The 19,011-nt window shown below is 34.5% G+C and overlaps 1 protein-coding gene and 1 non-coding gene across 2 annotated transcripts in view; both read left to right on the forward strand.

Moving 5' to 3' along the window:
* IPO7 (importin 7) overlaps positions 1-19,011 on the forward strand; it is a 39,458-nt gene that overhangs the window by 14,759 nt on the left and 5,688 nt on the right. The window contains exons 5-23 of the mRNA XM_067296106.1: positions 481-637; positions 1,269-1,358; positions 1,790-1,884; positions 1,984-2,068; positions 6,362-6,496; positions 7,367-7,466; positions 8,576-8,652; positions 9,035-9,151; positions 9,960-10,049; positions 10,584-10,749; positions 11,343-11,503; positions 12,416-12,544; positions 13,579-13,645; positions 13,727-13,852; positions 14,174-14,271; positions 15,725-15,820; positions 16,890-17,110; positions 17,208-17,413; positions 18,601-18,807. Of these exons, the coding sequence (XP_067152207.1) occupies positions 481-637; positions 1,269-1,358; positions 1,790-1,884; positions 1,984-2,068; positions 6,362-6,496; positions 7,367-7,466; positions 8,576-8,652; positions 9,035-9,151; positions 9,960-10,049; positions 10,584-10,749; positions 11,343-11,503; positions 12,416-12,544; positions 13,579-13,645; positions 13,727-13,852; positions 14,174-14,271; positions 15,725-15,820; positions 16,890-17,110; positions 17,208-17,413; positions 18,601-18,807 (2,423 nt within the window). The remainder of the gene's footprint in view (positions 1-480; positions 638-1,268; positions 1,359-1,789; positions 1,885-1,983; positions 2,069-6,361; positions 6,497-7,366; positions 7,467-8,575; positions 8,653-9,034; positions 9,152-9,959; positions 10,050-10,583; positions 10,750-11,342; positions 11,504-12,415; positions 12,545-13,578; positions 13,646-13,726; positions 13,853-14,173; positions 14,272-15,724; positions 15,821-16,889; positions 17,111-17,207; positions 17,414-18,600; positions 18,808-19,011) is intronic.
* On the forward strand, positions 10,249-10,430 carry LOC136992104 (small nucleolar RNA SNORA23). The gene has a single exon (XR_010884228.1). It is a non-coding gene; the product is annotated as a small nucleolar RNA SNORA23 (small nucleolar RNA).

Genomic DNA, 19,011 nt, shown 5'->3' on the forward strand with positions numbered 1-19,011 from the left:
AATTGCACTCTGACAAATGTCTTTCTAGAATTTTACCAACTAGCCCAACATCTGCCATTCCTGGCTATAGACGTATTGCTTTTGCTTGCAGTTTTTATAGTGCTTTGATTGCATTTCACCATAGTAATGGTGTGGCAGAACATGGTGTGTACTATTCAAAGTAAGTCAGCAGGAGTGCATTACCAGCAGAAGACTAATGCGGATCTATAGCAGAGTAATGGAATCTGAGCAGTTTTCTGACTTGCTTTTTGACAGTAATGTTGCCTGGCTACAACTCAATTTCCAAGTTCTGTAACAAGATGTTGGTAGGGTTTTTAAAATCTTATGTTCTTATGAACCGTAGTATGACCTATTAGTGTCTACACTGGGAAAAGGTGAACTTTTAAAATAAAAAGTGTTAAATTAAAAAACATTAAAAATACAGCTTAAAATTTTTAAAAGCTGTAAGATCTATAAGATTAATTTTAGTCTTGTCTGAAGGTACAAGAAACCAGAGGAGCGGAGTCCTTTGATAGCTGCAATGCAACATTTTCTACCAGTTCTGAAGGACAGTTTCATTCAGCTCTTGAGTGATCCATCTGATCAGTCTGTCCTCATCCAGAAACAGATCTTTAAAATATTTTATGCACTTGTCCAGGTAAAAATAAATCTTATATATTCTTGATCAGTAATTGAATTTGAAGCATTACTATTTTTCCTTAAAGTAGCTAATAATAGAAATATTAGTGATATTAAATTACATCTGAGTCATTTTCCACTACTACTCAACTGTGGTATGAATAGCAGGTTTTTGGTATGATTAATTGTGCTGCAAAATCAATACTATACTTTTTCCTAATCAGGCATTAAATAGAAGTTATGCATGCCATCATCTAAGCCAGAGTGTTTGCTAGAAAACAAAATCAATTTTCTAATGCCAGTTTGTAGAGGCCAGCCTATATAGAATTACCCAAGTAAATGTGGCAGTTTGGAAGGAAACTGTTAATATGCTGTTGATAGCTTCAGAAATTAGAGTAACATCTGTTTTAAAAACTCTCTTAGCATTGTAGAAGCAGAGTTGGAGTAAAGCTCTCTAGCACTATTGAGGATATAGAATAGGTTGCATATGTTTTTCAGACTGTTTTTTGGAGTCCTTTTGCTAATCTTTCATGATAGCTAATTATACACAAATATTTGAAAAAGCTAAAATTAAAACTGAAAGAAACATTGTTTTCAAATTGCTTTCTACTGAATTTTATTTGCTTTTTTTTGTTATTTTTAAAAATAAGTATACGTTACCTTTGGAGTTGATAAATCAGCAAAACCTGACTGAATGGATAGAAATCCTGAAGACTGTTGTGGATAGGGATGTACCAGCTGTAAGTGGCTTTTGGATATTTATCTCTTTAAGCCTAAATATTTTTAATTTCTTAAGAATTTTGAAAGTTTAACTTTTCATTTCTGAATTCTATTTTTTCCAGAGGCACCAAGAAAAAAATTTGCAATCTAAATATGGTGATTTAAACAGACTAGATAAATTTTTAAAATATGTAGCTTGCATGGTAGTTCTGTTTTCAAATTATAGCATAATTTATTTTGGCTTCCTGATTAAAGAATTTGTTGACCATTTATGCTGCATGTATCATGAGATTTATTTGTAGGTTTGCTGTACTTTATACTTCCGTTAAGCTAGAAATGTGATATGCAACTGGCAATGTAAAAGATAAGCCAAATATGCTATCTAGTTGCTCAAAATATATATAATTTGAACCCTTTATGAAGTAGGTAAATAAATGCTTTCTTCCTGAAGGAAACCCTTCAAGTTGATGAAGATGATAGACCTGAATTGCCTTGGTGGAAATGCAAGAAGTGGGCTTTGCATATCTTGGCTAGACTTTTTGAGAGGTAATTTCTCTTCTGTTGCTATTAAAAAAAGAAAAAAAAGAGTTAAGTTGGTAACATATTGCTGCACACCTGAATTTGCATACTTGCTTCTAATTCTAGATATGGCAGTCCTGGTAATGTTTCCAAGGAGTACAATGAGTTTGCTGAAGTGTTCCTGAAGGCATTTGCTGTTGGTGTTCAGCAAGTAAGAAACACTGAATGTGTGGGATATTAGGATAAATGTAGAGTTAGTAATGATTTCTTCTTTCCTTATTTTCTGAAAAAACTTCTTGCTATTCCTCGCAGTTGGTTTCTGTTAGTGGGATATAATTGGAAGCATTGGTGTCTGTGAAGGAAAAAGTGAAGAAATTAAAAAAGCTTTTTAATGTGAACCCTGGGACAATCCACTGAAAATAGCCTGTGCAGCATGGATAATCTGTAAATAGAGTACATGCTGGTTCGCAAATGAGTTTTAGATAAGGACTATCTTTTTTTTTTTTTTCCTCTGGAAGAGATAGGTATAGTATTTATGGTGTAGCTGACCCTCTTAGCTACCCTTTACCACTTTTAGCTCAGATGATACAGGGTTTTTTTGACTGTAAGTCAGTGATTGTTTGTACATACTAAGCTTCCTAGCCTTCTATAAAGGCCTGATCCAAGAGGGGCTAGTGTACAAGCAGGTGGGTCTGGTCGCTTCTCACTCTTATCCCTGTCTAAAGACACTTTTATAGGAGCTGAGTTATACACAAGGTATCTTCTGGACCACAGCAGTTTATAACCTGGAATATTAATGAAATGCCAAATTACCCTTGCTTTGCCTTTATTGGAGTAACTTCAGGATACAGTCAGCCCTAGCTCATGTGAGCAACCTGCAGGAAAAGGGCAGAATGGATTGGTGGTGCAGTAATTATCACCTTACCTCTCTTTAGAGTGCACGTGTTATGAGTCAGTAACTTGAATATTTTGAACCAGCAAGAAAATTCCTATGAAAATCAGGAAAATTTCAGATCTGATTCGCAGCTCCTGGCTGTACTGCTGGTTCCTCTTCTCTTGAAACAAGTTTGTTCATAAAACTTTAAGTAGCTTTGTAAAATTTTTATGCTTGTATTGGCTCATAAATCTGCTTATTTGAAGATGATTAGACTGTAAATGTAAACAGACAATTCACTTACGAAAACAACAAGGAGCTGAATCTTTTCCTAAAAGTCCTTCTTTTAATCATGAGAAGAATATTTCCTAGTTCAGTTTTTTAAATATCTTTTTTCATTCCTAAAGAAATTATAATAAGTTACAGGACTTAACATTTAAAAAAGAAAAATTAGGGAAAACTCTTCCCAAATATACATGCATTCTGAAGGTCATCCACGGTATTGAAAGGAGCACAAAATTTACAACGCTGAGTGTTAGGAAACATGTCTCAACATTTTACTCAGACAAGTGGAGTCTGGGTCCTCCTCCCGAGATGCCTGTACCTGTGGATGAAGTCCTACTAAACAGAGAATTATTACATATCTTTAAAGCTGTGTTGGTTGTGTTGTTTTTCTCAGATAATACCAACTTCTGACAAAGACTGCATGAAAAAATAAGTTTTCAAAAAGATAAACAGTACAACAATTTTTTTTCCTGGGGTTTTCTTTGAAATCAAATTTGTTCCTTGTTGTTATTGTATCTAGGAAACACCAGGAGTTCAAGTCTTTAAAGAAAATTGCTGCAAAGCGGTGTTTTAGAGTCCTTACAGCTTCTTCCTATACAATAATGTAAGCTGTAAAGAGATATGAATGATTTTTAAAGCGTTGTCCTCTATTTCTGAGCAGAAGGTGAATCTTGGACACGTACTCAAGGAATTGAATCTTTCGGATAAACACTAGGGAAGATTTTGAAACAGGATGCATTTCTTTACAAAAAATTAGAGATCCCTGAAATACAAAAGAATATAATTTATGACCTGATAATATGCTCAGCTGAGTTCTCTTTATTCTCCAAGGTGCTCACACCCTTTTACTAAAGGAATAATAGATAAATACACAGTGCGGAATCGCAGCTTGTTTGAGTATAAACTTGAAACATACTGCTAATAATGTTTTTATGATTATTTCTCATTATTCTTTTCATCTGTCTGTCCTAAATCTTTTATACGGGCTTGTTGCCAACAAAAAAAAAAGAAAAGAAAAAAGAAAACTCTAGTACATTCACCATTAGTTCTAGCTGAACTTTCTTAAGCTTGGCCAAAACAGGCTAAGCTACCTAGCTGAAACACCTTGATTCTTCTCCCTCATGTTAGCAGACTGTTTTGTTCATTTGGAAAGACCTGATGAGCCAGAACTTCAGCCCCAGTTGAGCCCAGGCTGTAACACCCGATTGTTCCTTGGCAGAGTTGCAGAAGTTGTTCTTCTATTTGCCTTGGAGTCTGCCTCCCACATCTTGCTTTTTCTCGCTTCAACTCTTAAATCTTTTCTTATTCTTCTCTTTAATTTATTTTATACTGCATCTGAACCATAGGAGGTAACTGCTTAGATCTGTGGAGAGTCTTAAAACACTTGTTCAGGCTCCCTTCTTAAGCCTGAAAAATATTGTATGCTATTCAAATACATTATTTCCCAGAGATTTTCGTTCAAAATATGACTGCAAAGACCCATTCTTGGGCCACAGATTTGTCCTCATTTTTGAAGACTGTTCCCCATTCTTTCATTAAATATTGATGAATTCAGTCTTTTTTTCTGTACTGTCTTGTTACACTGGAGGATCTCCCCTCAAAAAACATGAAAATTTGTAATTCTAAAATTCAAATATACCAGGAAATGGGAGCTGCTTGCATAAGTTTTCCCACAGAAAAGATTGGATTACTATATATGAAGTTTTACTTGGCTTAAGTGACAGGATGATTTCTTCTGCCTAGAATAAAGAACCTCCAATTTATATTTTAAACCTTTCTTGAGCTGCCGCTGTGATATGACTTAGGCAATGCAGCCCACCTCAAATCCATGTATTATAAAAGTTCAGTATATGATGCTAGTAATATGGTCATGTCTTGGCATATGTTGAAATTTATAAATACAGCCAACCGATCTGTAAAATGTACTGTAATGTACTCCATGTAATACAACAAGGAAATTCAGTCTTCCTTAGTTTTTAAGTTATTTCTGGAAAGATCATATTTAAGGTACAAAATCAGGGCAGTAAAGTATGTCCCTGACTTGTCCAGGTGTTTAGTTTATCCATTTTTATGCAGATCTTTCAGATTTTTAATGATTAACATTCTGCCTAGTTGTTCTAACTTCAAGAAGCATGTTAGTCTCATCGTTCATTCATTTTCCACTGATTCTGAACATTGCAAGCAATCACCTGTCACTTCGAGGTATCTTTTGCAGAGAATTATTTTCTCTTTTAGTTCACAAGAGATGAAAAAGTTATTCTGACATATATATTTTCTGATACACTCCAAATAGTTTCAAGTCTCAGAGCAATTAATAAGTCGTACTGTCCTATCCTAAGTCAATATCTAATGCCCCCAAAGCATTTTACTCAGGTGAGGGTAACAACTGATAACTGCTTTCATAAGGCAGGAAGCTTAAACATGAGTGGATCAGGGCTCGCTATGCTTTGTTGAGGACTAATATGTGGATCTAGAGCATAAAACCATTTGTAAAGCGATGAAATTCATGATGAATGGATGCATTTACCCTTTAAACTCATGTGCAGAGCATCTCATCTGGGAGAAATGCTTCAGTGCTCATGTAATAAATCTTATCAATGTAATTACTTTTCTAAATAATGAATCGCATTTTCCCCAAACATTTTTGGTGATACTACAGATTGATAGATATGTCTGTTCAGTTCCTTCAGTTTGGGGTTCTTTTCACTGTTTTTGTTTTATGTAAACAATTAAATGGAAGCACAGAAACTGAATTTGTCACTTCTCTCCAGTTTTGTGCTGCTGCTCTTGGAGAACAGAGACTGGCTTGGATTGGGCTGCAAGGAAGCGTCCTTGCATACCGATACCAAATTTTTCCAATGAGATGGTATTTAAATACTAATAATGTTTCCATGAATTTCATGTCTTTGTCTGTGGCGAGACATGGACTTCAAGAATTTAAATCCCTGTAATTAGTTTTGAATTCCACCTCAGCAGAAAAATTTGGGCTAGAAAGCAAAGACGAGAGAGGCTGATTTGATGTTATTCATACATAGTCTGGTGTCACCTTTGTAATGCTGCACATAGGCATGAATTGGTAGACTGCCTGAGTCTAAAATATTCTTAAAGGATGCCTGTCCAGCAGACAGGCACAGCTCCTGATAGGAGCTGTGAATAGCCTCATAAAATGAACAGTGACATTTAGTTGATGGATTAAGTCAGCATCCATTTTAGTCTAATATGTAAACAAAGTTTTTAGTTGGATTTTGAAGGGCTCTTATGTTGGATTGTGAGGGAGGGTGAAAATTTTCAGGTTAAAATGGTCTGTGCTCTGTATAAGCTCTTGATGAAATCTGTTTATTCTAGGTGTTGCTGAAGGTGTTGTATCAGTACAAGGAAAAGCAGTACATGGCTCCTAGAGTTCTGCAGCAAACACTGAATTACATCAATCAAGGAGTGTCACACGCTGTCACCTGGAAGAATCTGAAACCTCATATTCAAGTAAACCATTTTTTGGGTTTAATACTTAGATGACTTGATAGTACATTAGTCAGTCTATTGTACAGTATCTCTAGCCTTGCTAGAATTTAAGTTTTTATGGGTTTCTATTATAAATTACTGATGAAAAGAGTTTAAACCTGTTTGGTGAAGATTATCTAGATACATTAGGAAAGCAGTCTAATTACTTTTCTCTGGGTCAAACTATGATATTTCTTGCAAACATTTGTGCGGATACAATTATTTCTAGATGCTTATATCTGTGCTCTAAGTACCGTCACTGATTTTTGTTCTGTCTCTTAGTGGGGTTACGGTAACAGAGACTTTCCCATTAGCCAATATACAGCTTAGTTGTACAGCTTAGCTGAGTGGTGCTCATGAAATTTGAACAGAATTTCAGCATATATTTACAGCATTGAAGTGGTGTTGCTGCCTGAACAGAGAGATTGAGAAGTACTTGAAAGTTTTAAAATTTTAAATAAAACTTGACACTGTACATGAGATCTCCAAATTAAATGATTTGGTGTCAATCTTTGGTGTTTTACTATTAAGGATTATATAATGTAACAGAGCAACACAACAAATTTGGAGATTATAACTACTGAATTTATGCCATTAAATCATCTCTATGTGCCATTATCCAAAGCAAATCTAATAGTTTGCATTGTATTGTGGTTCTACCTTAAGCTAAAATTTACTGGGTTCTCTTTCTTTAAGGCAGTATATAAAATGATATGTTGGAATAATTTCAGAGTGTTACCATTTTGTATCAAAATTGATAGAAGGCGCAAAATTTGGTTTGTGTTAAATACAGGACAAAATATAAAGATTGCTTTGAAAAGCACTACCTTTCACCTTTTTTTTTTATTGCAGGGAATTATCCAAGATGTTATTTTTCCATTGATGTGCTATACAGATGCTGATGAAGAGCTTTGGCAAGAAGATCCATATGAATATATTCGCATGAAATTTGGTGAGAAATTAAAATCTACTCATCCTGTTAAAATACAGCTGCACACAGAGCAAGTATTTTTGTAATTTTTTGTGAAAGCAGAGATAGCTTAAACCTTTAAAAAAAAAAAAAAAGTGGTTGTATTAACCAAGTAATATAGCTTCATATAGTTAACTTTGGAAATCCTGGTGTAAATAACAGATAACTTATGTCTCAACAGTGGTACAGTTGTTTCTGCATTTCAAAAAGTAGCTAATTTTGACAATTATGAAGTTTTTGTTAGATAAATCAAACAGTCCAGGTCTAGCTTACAGTAATTACCTAAGTTCAATGTTATTAAATTTTTACAGCAGCTTTTCAGGCCCTAGATTTTTTACTATGTTAAGGAATTTCAAACGTGGTATAGGTCAGAATTGATTTACTATATGGTAAATAAAACACCATCATAGTAAATAAAATGTTATGAAATGAGCCTAATATTCCAGACTTCTGTCTGTTTTCCTTTTTTATGGCTTGTTGAAAAGAAACTTTGTTCTTGGAGTTTGCCATAAGGCTGTGCAGTCCATTCAGGCAGAGGAAGAAGAAAGAGGAGACATTAGACTTCCTGAACAGAAGTCCTCCTTCCTTTAGGACTTTTATGTGGCTAAAACGAGGAATCTTGATGGGTTTGGAGGGGGGGAGGGTGTTGCCCTCAGGTCAGGGGCAGACCTACAAAACAGTACAGATATTATACAAGGCTCTGATAATTCTCTTTGCAGAGAAGTAAGAAACCAAGCATTTTTGACTCAACCAGTTGCGTGCTTGACTCTACAGCAAATAACATATTTCACTGTATCACTGTGTCTGCTTCTGTATCTACAAAAGATTTATTCTGAAAATAGGAGACCTTGCAATTTGAAATTAGACAAGGAGCCAGTGATCATGGAAAAGACAGAACAGCTGTATGTCAAAAAACTCCAAACCTGTGTCAGTTTTTTGGTCTTGATAGCTGTAATAGGAAAGCACAATTAACCACCTGAACAACCTGGAGAATTATTGCTTCTTTGTTTTACATTAGACTATTAGATGACTTTAGCATCATGAGTTGTATTAAAGGACAAAAATTTATAGCTGTTACGTTTACTTAATAGATGTATTTGAAGACTTCATTTCTCCAACAACTGCTGCTCAGACATTATTGTTTACATCATGTAGTAAAAGGAAAGAGGTAAGCTATTCAAGGATTTTACTTTGCATTAAACACACACATGACCCCGATTTAGTTGATATTCTCTGTTTTTTTTGCTGAAAGAGCTATTGATAAAATTTTTGCTCTGTATGTCATATCATAATACACTAAAATTTATAGTTTTTCTCAAATTTATTTGGCACTAGTCTATGTGAGTTTGAGTTTGTATTTGCCAATTCCCCTAAGGCTGGTATATCAGCAATGTTGTGTGTTATAGTAGAGACATAAAGTGTTAGCCAAATTGTGGACTTGGAGGAGATTATTAGATTTACACAATTTGAGCATTTCAGAGCACTGCCAATGGTATGTTAGCCAATTAGTTGAAATACGTCGACTAACACTGTCCTTGCATATAATCTAGGTCTTGCAGAAGACAATGGGATTTTGTTATCAGATCCTTACGGAGCCAAATGCTGACCCTCGTAAGAAGGATGGTGCTCTACATATGATCGGCTCTTTGGCTGAAATTCTCCTAAAAGTAAGTGTAATCAATCTGGCAATTCTTTTGGTTCTCTGTACTTTTCTTCTTTCCGTCTTTCACATAATTTCCTTCCTAATGTTTTAGAAGAAATAAGAATAGCTCTTTGAGTTTACAACTTTTGGAACAGACATCACAGGTTCTTTTTTAGCTGTTGAACCTAATTATTTCATTTTTGAACAGTTGTCAGCTTAATTACATAAGATTTATCAGTTCCTGTTCAAGTTCAGATGACTTGTTTGAAGCTCTTATGTGCTGCTTCTAATAAGAATTGCTGCACAGTTTTCTGTCCTACTTCTTAACTACTTTTTTTTAGTGGAATGAAGTAAAAAGATCCACTGAGAAGCTGATGTTTTAGTGAGATCTTTTCTGTGTATAGAAGAGGGGAAATAAATTAAAATTAGCAACCTTGCTGAATTAGAATGGCAGAGGATGAGATGAAGGTCATGGATTTGTATTGTTTGGACCATGACTCAGAAAAGTTTCCCTGACCAGTTTTGCTTTTGGTGTCAGAGTAACATACTGCCAAGCAAAAGGTGTCTCTAGGAGTCCAAAAATGAGAGTAAAAAATAATGTGTTTACTTTTGTTGAAAATAATGAAAGTCAGTTCCAAACATGTAGCATTCAAGTTTAATTACTAATGTGGAATTTTAATGTTGCTTAATAGGTTTTTAGTAGGGGGGGAGGTTAAAAGTGTAAGGGTTTTGTTATGCTGTTCACACGTCGATATATGCCATTATTTATTGGATTAGAAGTGTATTTGTGTATAAAATTACAAACTGATGTATTTGTATTAATATTCTAACAGAAGAAGATATACAAAGATCAGATGGAATATATGTTGCAGAATCATGTGTTCCCTCTCTTCAGCAGTGAGCTGGGTTACATGAGAGCGCGGGTAAGAAAAAGATATATTGTTAAGATACTGTCTGTTCCAACTGAAGAGTTTAGGGATATTTTCTTAATCGTTTTTTTCTCAGAGAGATGCTTCTATTTGCACCTTTTCTGTAATAAATTGTATGCTTATTTCAGTAATTACTATCAGTCTTTATATATAGTGTGCTTTTAAATAGCAATTGTTTAGCTTTAAAATGGCTGCAGAACAGTGTGCATAGTTTTCCATCTGTGTCTAGTGGTATGGTCTATTTGTGTTTTGCGTTTAGACCGTACTGCTCACACACAACCTGTGGCCAAAGATGAGCTTGAGATCATAGTACTGGTCTAGTGATGTCTGAAAGACAAGCCTCCCACTGACCAGCCTCCAAACTCTCAAACATCTTCAGCTGTTAAAAGCTTTCCAGTATCTTTATTTAACCATAATTGTAGTTCAAATTTAATAATAAATTTTTTAGGCTATTGGTTTTGTATACAAAGAGTCATAATCCAGTTTGTAGTTTACATAACTCTGAATTCATTCAGTGTCTTTTTTCAGGCTTGTTGGGTCCTTCATTATTTTTGTGAAGTCAAATTTAAGAGTGACCAGAATCTTCAGACAGCCTTAGAACTCACAAGACGATGTCTGATAGATGATAGGGAAATGCCTGTGAAAGTGGAAGCTGCCATAGCACTTCAAGTTCTGATCAGTAATCAAGAGAAAGGTATCCCTCTTTTCCTAAAGCTACAGGAAACTTACTGTACCTTTTTTCTTTTTTTTTTTGAAAGATGTTTTCTTTAGAAACATACACTACTTTAATTCATTGTTTTAATGGAATAGGCATTAATGTAACTATGCTCAGGGAGGTTTATTGTATGGTTCCCTGATGTTAATTCGCTCCTCACAATTGTAATTTGTAATCACTTATTTGTAATTTTCCAGCTGGCTGCTGTTTTTATAGACAACATAATCATGTTTCTAAGGTTCAGATGAATGAAATTAATCTGATTTCATGACACAATAAATCTAGTTTCACACCTCCTAATTATTGAATCAGAAATACAGTGGCCATATGAGTGTATCTGACTCATTCATTCTTCATGTTCAAATTTATTAAGGAAAAAGTTGTTTGTTCTGGCGGGCTTTACATTGCTTAGTATTCCTGAAGCTGGCATAAATGCCACAAATCGAGCATAAATTCTATATCAAATGCTTTGGCTAAGTTGACAAAAATGCTTATATTGACTTTCTTATACTGATACTGTGATATTGTAAGAATGATGTCAATTCATGCGTTAATTTCTATTTGTTTTACAGCTAAAGAATATATTACTCCATTCATTAGACCTGTAATGCAAGCTTTACTTCATATTATAAGGGAGACTGAAAATGATGATCTTACTAATGTGATTCAGAAAATGATCTGTGAATATAGTGAAGAAGTTACCCCAATTGCTGTAGAAATGACCCAGCATTTGGTAAGACTTTTTGGTGACTTGGAAAGATGTTTAATATGTGGGAGATTGGTGTTTAAAATGAAGGTAGTTGGCAGTCAGTCATTAGTTACTGTTAAGCCAATCTGGTTAAATGCATTAATACTAGAAATTTTCTTCTACGTTTAGTTTGTTTTTTGCTCAAAAGTGGCTCCATAACTTGAATTAAATGGAAGTTTCTAAGAATGATAGTAGAAATGTCCAAGAAATCCTTATCCTTTTATCCTGATAGTGTTAGTAATGTATTTTAGTAGCACATTTTAGATAATTTTTATGATGTGACTTAACTACTTTTTCTGTTTTAAAATGGGAAATAAAGAACAGATTTTTAATAACAAATTTGGTGTGAAAATAATATGATTTTGAATGTAGTGTGAAAATAAAGTTGAATCTGAAGGTTATTTGCAGAAGAAATTCAGAGCTTGAGTGTCCATACCTAGGAAGTCGTACCAACAATTTCAAAAGCAAAGAGGTCAGCTCTGTGCTTATTTGTAAAAGGCCTTTACCTTGAAGTTAAAACAAAATTGTTTGTATATCCTCTTTGGGAATGCCTGCAAAGTGGTGCAGTTCAGCTACCAATTAAACCTTGTGTCAGAAAAATTTACTTGTAGAAAATTTATTCCTTTGCATGGAAAGCAATGCCATGTATAGTTGCAAATCTTCTTAGTCATGTACGGATAAATGGTAACTGTGCAAATGGTTTAATTTTCAAATTTTATCAACTTCAAAAACAAACTGCAATAGGGACAGTGAACTTCTAATATTCATACACATTTTCTTAGCAGAGTCCTCATTAAATTGATTGTGTAGAATACCAGACTTGTGCAATCATTCTTCATCTTCAAGCACATCCTCACTGAATGACATATTTATGGGTTGTTTTCCTATTACATCTAGGCAATGACATTTAACCAGGTGATACAAACTGGACCAGATGAAGAGGGCAGTGATGACAAAGCAGTGACAGCAATGGGAATCTTGAATACTATTGACACACTTCTCAGTGTAGTTGAAGATCACAAAGAAGTGAGTAAAAATTACTTTAAAGCCATTGTTCATTGGCTAAGACACTGACAAGTCTTTTGTAGCTCAGTGTATATGACATTATCTGGAAATCTGTTCTTTCAGCCAAAAATCTCTTAAAACAAAACAGTGAAGTACTTAGGATGCCACCAAGATGTAACATAGTGGATCACATTTCTAACATCATAAACACCATAAATGTTGCCCCAGTATTTCTTGTAAAAATCCAGGTTCCTGTTCAAACAGGTGGAAGCTGTGTTTCGTCAGCTTGTCTCTAGCAAATGGAACTGTGTCAATTCTTCTGAAAAAATATCTGATTTGATAGTGTCTGCCCTTGAAACAAAAGAGATAAAACTTCAGTTAGTTTTGAGTATTAACTCTGCTGACTTAGTTTGTGCTCTGTAACAGTATTGGTGTCTGCAAAAATAGCTGTTGTGAGTATGCTAAATGATAGCTTTGTTTACCTGCCTAATCTATACTGCTGAACTCTCCAGTGTGATGCAAACTGTATTATTTAGTTTTATTGTACTGAGCGGACTAACTTCTAGCCATAATATAGCTTGTTCAGAAGATGCTATGGCTGATCAAAATGCTTCTTGGCAAAGGCAGCTACTGGGTTTTTATCAGTTTAAATTAGGTTTTGGGGGTTTTGAAATCTTAACTTTTTGGAACAGTAAAATACTCCTGCAGCTTTTATTGCTTACATGGCTGACATAACACACCTGCTTACTGTGTTTTAATGGGGCTGAAGCATTGTATAAGGTTACTGTTGGGCTTTTTTTTTTTTTTTAGTATACCCCTAAAGGAGATTTTTCCAATACTCAAAAAGTATTCCAAAAACACCTCATGTTAGAAACTATTTTACAAATCGTTAGTTAAAAGTGCTGCTCTTATACATTTAGTGCTCTAAAATATGAGAAATTTCAATGTTACTTTAGAATATTCTCTAAAGAGAAATGGCTTTGAGTAATTTTATTTAAAATGTGTTTAATTCCAACTCCAGAGGATTGAAAACAGACATAAATCTCACTTTTCAGATTACACAGCAGCTGGAAGGGATCTGTCTGCAAGTGATTGGAACAGTTTTGCAGCAGCATGTATTAGGTATGTGTACTTTTATTTGGTTTAATTATTTAAGTGTATGTGATTGACATTAAATTTAATGTCATTCTATTCATGTTTTAGAGTTCTATGAGGAGATCTTTTCCTTGGCTCATAGCCTGACCTGTCAACAAGTTTCTGCACAAATGTGGCAACTTCTTCCTCTTGTTTTTGAAGTCTTTCAGCAGGATGGCTTTGATTATTTTACTGGTAAGGAAGACTAATAAATTTATTTCATATATAATAAAATTAATGGTTTCATGTATTTGATTTCAAGCATAAGATGAATTGCATCTTGACTGAAATGTTAGAAGAATATTCAAATGAATTTACATTTGCAGTACTTTATTCTGCTGTTCTAGCAGCCAGATTTCTTAAGGCATCTATGATTAGATGCACACTTATCTTGAAAAACACTAAGCAGGAACTGTGATTAATTTATTAATACGTAGCTTTCAATGTGATTTTAACACCTAGCCTCATAAAATGTGAAAACAGTATCTAACTTTGATTATTTTTCTTTTAATACAGATATGATGCCTCTCTTGCATAATTATGTCACTGTTGATACAGATACACTTCTGTCAGACACAAAATATCTTGAAATGATTTACAGTATGTGCAAGAAGGTAAGTAGATTCCTTTGTTTATGCTTACTCAGGGAATAAAAAAACCTGAAACCTGCAATCTCTGAAGTTATATGTTGTTAGGCTGGGTACTTTATTCCATAACAGCAGGCTGTAAAACTGGAGAGATTTGATGTCTGCTCTTAAAACATTATGCTATTTAGCATCTTCTATGATTCCATAAATTAGGAAGTTATTACAGAGAAATGGAAAGAGGTTGAATCAAATTCTAGAAGTACATTTTTGCTAAAAGGGAAAAATAAATCATACGCAACAAAAGCAGATTAAACACTCCATTTTTTAGGTATATGTATTTGTGTAATACACAGCATGTGTATATGGGCTTGCAAAAGATGTGTATGCGTATTGCAAAAGGTAGCTACTTTCCTTTATCTGAGATTTGTAGCCTCACTATGGCTAGAATACCACACACCACATATGTACACTAAAGATTTTAAATTTATTATCTAAATCAAGTATGTAGGGGTGGGAAGTAGAGGCACAGGAATAAGGAGTTATTTTCCCAGGCTCATGCTAGATCAGTATCTAAAGCTTGGAGCAGAATCCAATTATTCTGTCTGAGTGCGGTGACTTTGGGCAGTATTTCCATGTTTAACTTAGCTCTTCAGTTCCTTTATGTTATAGGTAGCTGCCAGCTGAGCTTTCTTTATTCAGTTGATATATAGAGGACAAAGCTTTCCAGAGTGCTAGCCCTGTGTAAAGATATGAATACTTCTCTATAAGGTGGTGGTAATATTTTACAATCTCCAATAGTAATCTGTAATCTTCATTTTTCCACTTCAGTATGTCATGTGTTGTGTCTACACAAGAACACTGTGGTGAACAGTCACCTGCCCTCTCCATAATAATTTTTCTGAAGATGTTTGAATTTTATTGTGAATAACTCTTGCCAGCCTTTATTTGAAAAGAAGTTGCAACCAGGTTGATTAGACCAATTGTAAATACTTAAACTATATTATTAAACAAACAACAAAAAAAAATTAGTCTGTTAGTGGTTAATGTTTTATTACCTGAGCACAATGAATCTTTGACGCAGAAATTATAGGGTACTGTGTGGTCTCGCACTGGATTCCCCAAATATTGCAAGTTTGGTTTTTACAAGATTTGGTACATGAATACATAAGAAGATTTTTCATTCTATGTATGAAAATAAAGCCTTTCAAAATGGCAGCCAATGCTTAAACAGTTACTAGTGTAAGCTTTGTATCCATTCTGTTATTTAATATTTGTACAGGTAGTTGCAGCCACATGGAGCAATGTTTCAGTCTCTAGTTATAACACTGAGCCATTGCTGTAGATCTGGCTTCTTCACTGATGGATGTTTATGCTAGTATTGTAATAGAGGGCCTAAATTTGCATCAGTTTTTCAAAGCCATGCAGCATATAGAAAATACCTCTTAAAGGGATAATATCAACAGTAATTGTTATTTTTCAGGTCCTTACAGGAGTTGCTGGGGAAGATGCAGAATGTCATGCAGCAAAGCTTTTAGAAGTAATTATTCTTCAGTGTAAAGGGCGTGGTATTGATCAGGTTAGTAACAACTTTGATTACTGTAAGTAATATATTAAAAAGATCATACTCTCAAATATGAGTTGATTATGTATTAACATGAAAAGTTCTGTTAAGAGAAGTTTTTGCGGTTTGACTAATAATCCTGTCTTCTACTTCAGTGTTGCAAGTACTACTGTGTAGTAATAGAACTGAAGAAATGGTTATTGCATACTTTGCCTCCCGAATTTAGAATGTTGCAAAACTCTTAATGTAAAGCATTTTCATGAATCTGGAAGAGTACCATTTTAGGAGCATATTAATTCTAAAATTTGATTAATTATATTCTAAATTGATTCTGGTGAATATTCATGAAAATGATTGAATTTGTCAAGTTAATAACTTTGAAATAAAAATGAAAATGAAGTTCCTAGAATCCCAAATGTCATAGAGGGAATCAGATTTCATTAAGCATGTATGGAAGTTTGAATTTGAGAGAGAAATCTCCCGGCCCTTCCTTTATGTTCATGCCAAGCATTGTATGATACTTGAACATTTTTTGCATGCATGGTTTTTTTAATACTTGTGGATATGCTCCATGCAAATTCTTATTTTTAATTTATATGAAGCAAAAACTTCTATAGCAGATTTTTTATTTTTTTTTTAGTATGGCATATCTAAAGAGGCTACTCCTTTGAATAGCTTTTTTCTTGGAATGGCTTATGTTAATGCCATCTCTTTTTTGGGGTGGATATTTAAAAATAATTTTTCTGGAGTTCATAGTTTACAGTTTTTTCTCTATTTCTATTTTTTTTAAAACATGGAATTACAGTACCAGGAATTAAACATACTGTGTATAATGTCACAAAAGCCATGTGCTCAGAGTAGATTGTTTGCTACCAGTTTGGTAGATAAATACAGAGGATGTAAAATTGGAATAATATTTAACTGCTAGTAAAAGTCAAATATGAAGATGTAATAGAAAGGGGAAAAGATTTTCATCTACCAAACTGGTTATGCGCCATCTTTCAACTGTACTGTGAAATACAGAACCACAGAACTGCTTACTGATTTTTGAGTACTGAAGTTGTAATGATTCTTGCTCTTCCAGTGCATACCCTTATTTGTGGAAGCTGCTTTGGAGAGATTGACCAGAGAAGTGAAAACAAGTGAACTGCGAACAATGTGCCTCCAGGTTGCCATAGCTGCTTTGTATTACAATCCTCACCTACTATTAAATACCTTGGAAAATCTTCGTTTTCCCAATAATGTGGAGCCTGTCACTAATCACTTCATAACACAGTGGCTTAATGATGTAGATTGTTTCTTGGGGTAAGTGTTTCTAATTTTGAAGATTATCCTCTATGGTATACTACTGTATTACCTGCTTCTAAATCATAACAAAATTTGTAACCATTTTGTTTTGCAGACTTCATGACAGAAAAATGTGTGTGCTTGGCTTGTGTGCTCTTATTGATCTGGAGCAAATACCACAGGTTTTAAATCAAGTTGCTGGACAGATCCTGCCAGCTTTTATCCTTTTATTTAATGGATTGAAAAGAGCATATGCTTGTCATGCAGAACACGAAAATGACAGCGATGATGATGATGAAGCTGAAGAAGATGAGGAAACAGGTACAGTAACTGAAATATCAGTTATGTTATATTTTTTTACTTTTCCTGATGGAGATAATCAGTTCTTTCATGCAACTCTTCACAGTTCCCTAATTCCAAAAGTCAACCATGTGGTAAGACACTGGGCAGCCTTTTAATGCCTTTCAAGTATATGTGACTTATTTCTGATTTCTTGTAAAAGCTAGTTTCCTAGGCTGAATTTCTTTGAAGCCCTGTCAAGCTAGCTTTTGTGTGTGGATGCTGTCATTTCTGAAAGGAATTATTGTTGGGGCATGTTTCCCATTTGACTGATGGTTAAGGGTCATTAGAAGAAGTTTCCAGGAATCCTTCTGCTCCACTGCACAGTTTCAACTATATATTAGAAAGTTTCGTGTGAACTGCTGGGGTTTTAGCTGTGTATTGAAAATGACAGTTCTTGTATTTTTTTTTTTTTTTTTTTCTGGACTAATTAATTTTTCTGGACTAACCTCAACCTCATCAACCTTTATAGAGTTTCTTCTCCATACAATCTTTTCACAAGTTTTCACACCTTTTGCCATCTTTATATGAAGCTCAAAATTATGTACCACTTTCCCTGTACTTCTGTTTTGTCCACCTTTCCCTATACTCTGCGTAAGCTTTCCACTCTTACTGCCTATTTTTGTCTTTCCATCATCAGCTTGTGTCTTTGGGAATGATTATTTGGAACAGCTTTTCACATACAAAAAATACCTGTTGGTTTTCTTCCATCTACTTTAAGCGGGGTTTCTTGATCTCTGCTATTGACTTCTGGGCTCCAAGCTATTCTCATTATAATCTGTTCATGCCATTACATGTTGCATTTCTCAAGCGTTCTTTTCCTGGCCCTTTTAAATACCCCTTTAAATGTCCATTTTCATCAAATTATTTCAGACTATTTTGAGCAGGAATGATGCCTTGCTTAATCTTGTATCAAGTGCTGTTCCAAATTATTTGTATACACATTTTTCTGTTTGCATTTCTGTGACAACAAAATCTTCTGTACCCACTTACACTGATGCTGTAAGTAAGGAACAGTAGAGCAGACCATGGCACTGGGAGTGTTGTTAAAAAAGCTTCTCGCTTTCTAGTCTGATGCCATTGCCTGTTTTGTGTAATCAGGCAACTTCCTAAAGAGTTGTTATTGCTATTCTTGGGATAAACTTTTTTGTGTGTGATATTTAACTCAGAGGAATTGGGGAGTGATGAAGACGACATTGATGAAGATGGTCAAGAATATCTAGAGATTCTGGCAAAACAGGCTGGTGAAGATGGAGATGATGAAGACTGGGAAGAAGATGATGCTGAAGAGACTGCTTTGGAAGGCTATTCAACAATTATTGATGATGAGGACAACCCTGTTGATGAATATCAAATATTTAAAACAATTTTTCAGAGTAAGTAATTCTATTTCCTTTCCTGGCCAAAAAGTTATATTTTAACTTAATTTTAGTGTTTTGGAAAATCAGCTATAGGAATAGTATTGTAAACTAGAGCTTGTTGAAAGCTTCCCACCAGGCTTTCCAGTTTGTGGTTTAAATTAATTCTTTCTTTGGAAGGGGGAAAAGAGCACCATGCTTTTAGAGCAGGGGGAGACACTG

Source organism: Apteryx mantelli, chromosome 4 (genome assembly GCF_036417845.1).
Source record: "Apteryx mantelli isolate bAptMan1 chromosome 4, bAptMan1.hap1, whole genome shotgun sequence".
Taxonomy (NCBI): Eukaryota; Metazoa; Chordata; class Aves; order Apterygiformes; family Apterygidae; genus Apteryx; species Apteryx mantelli.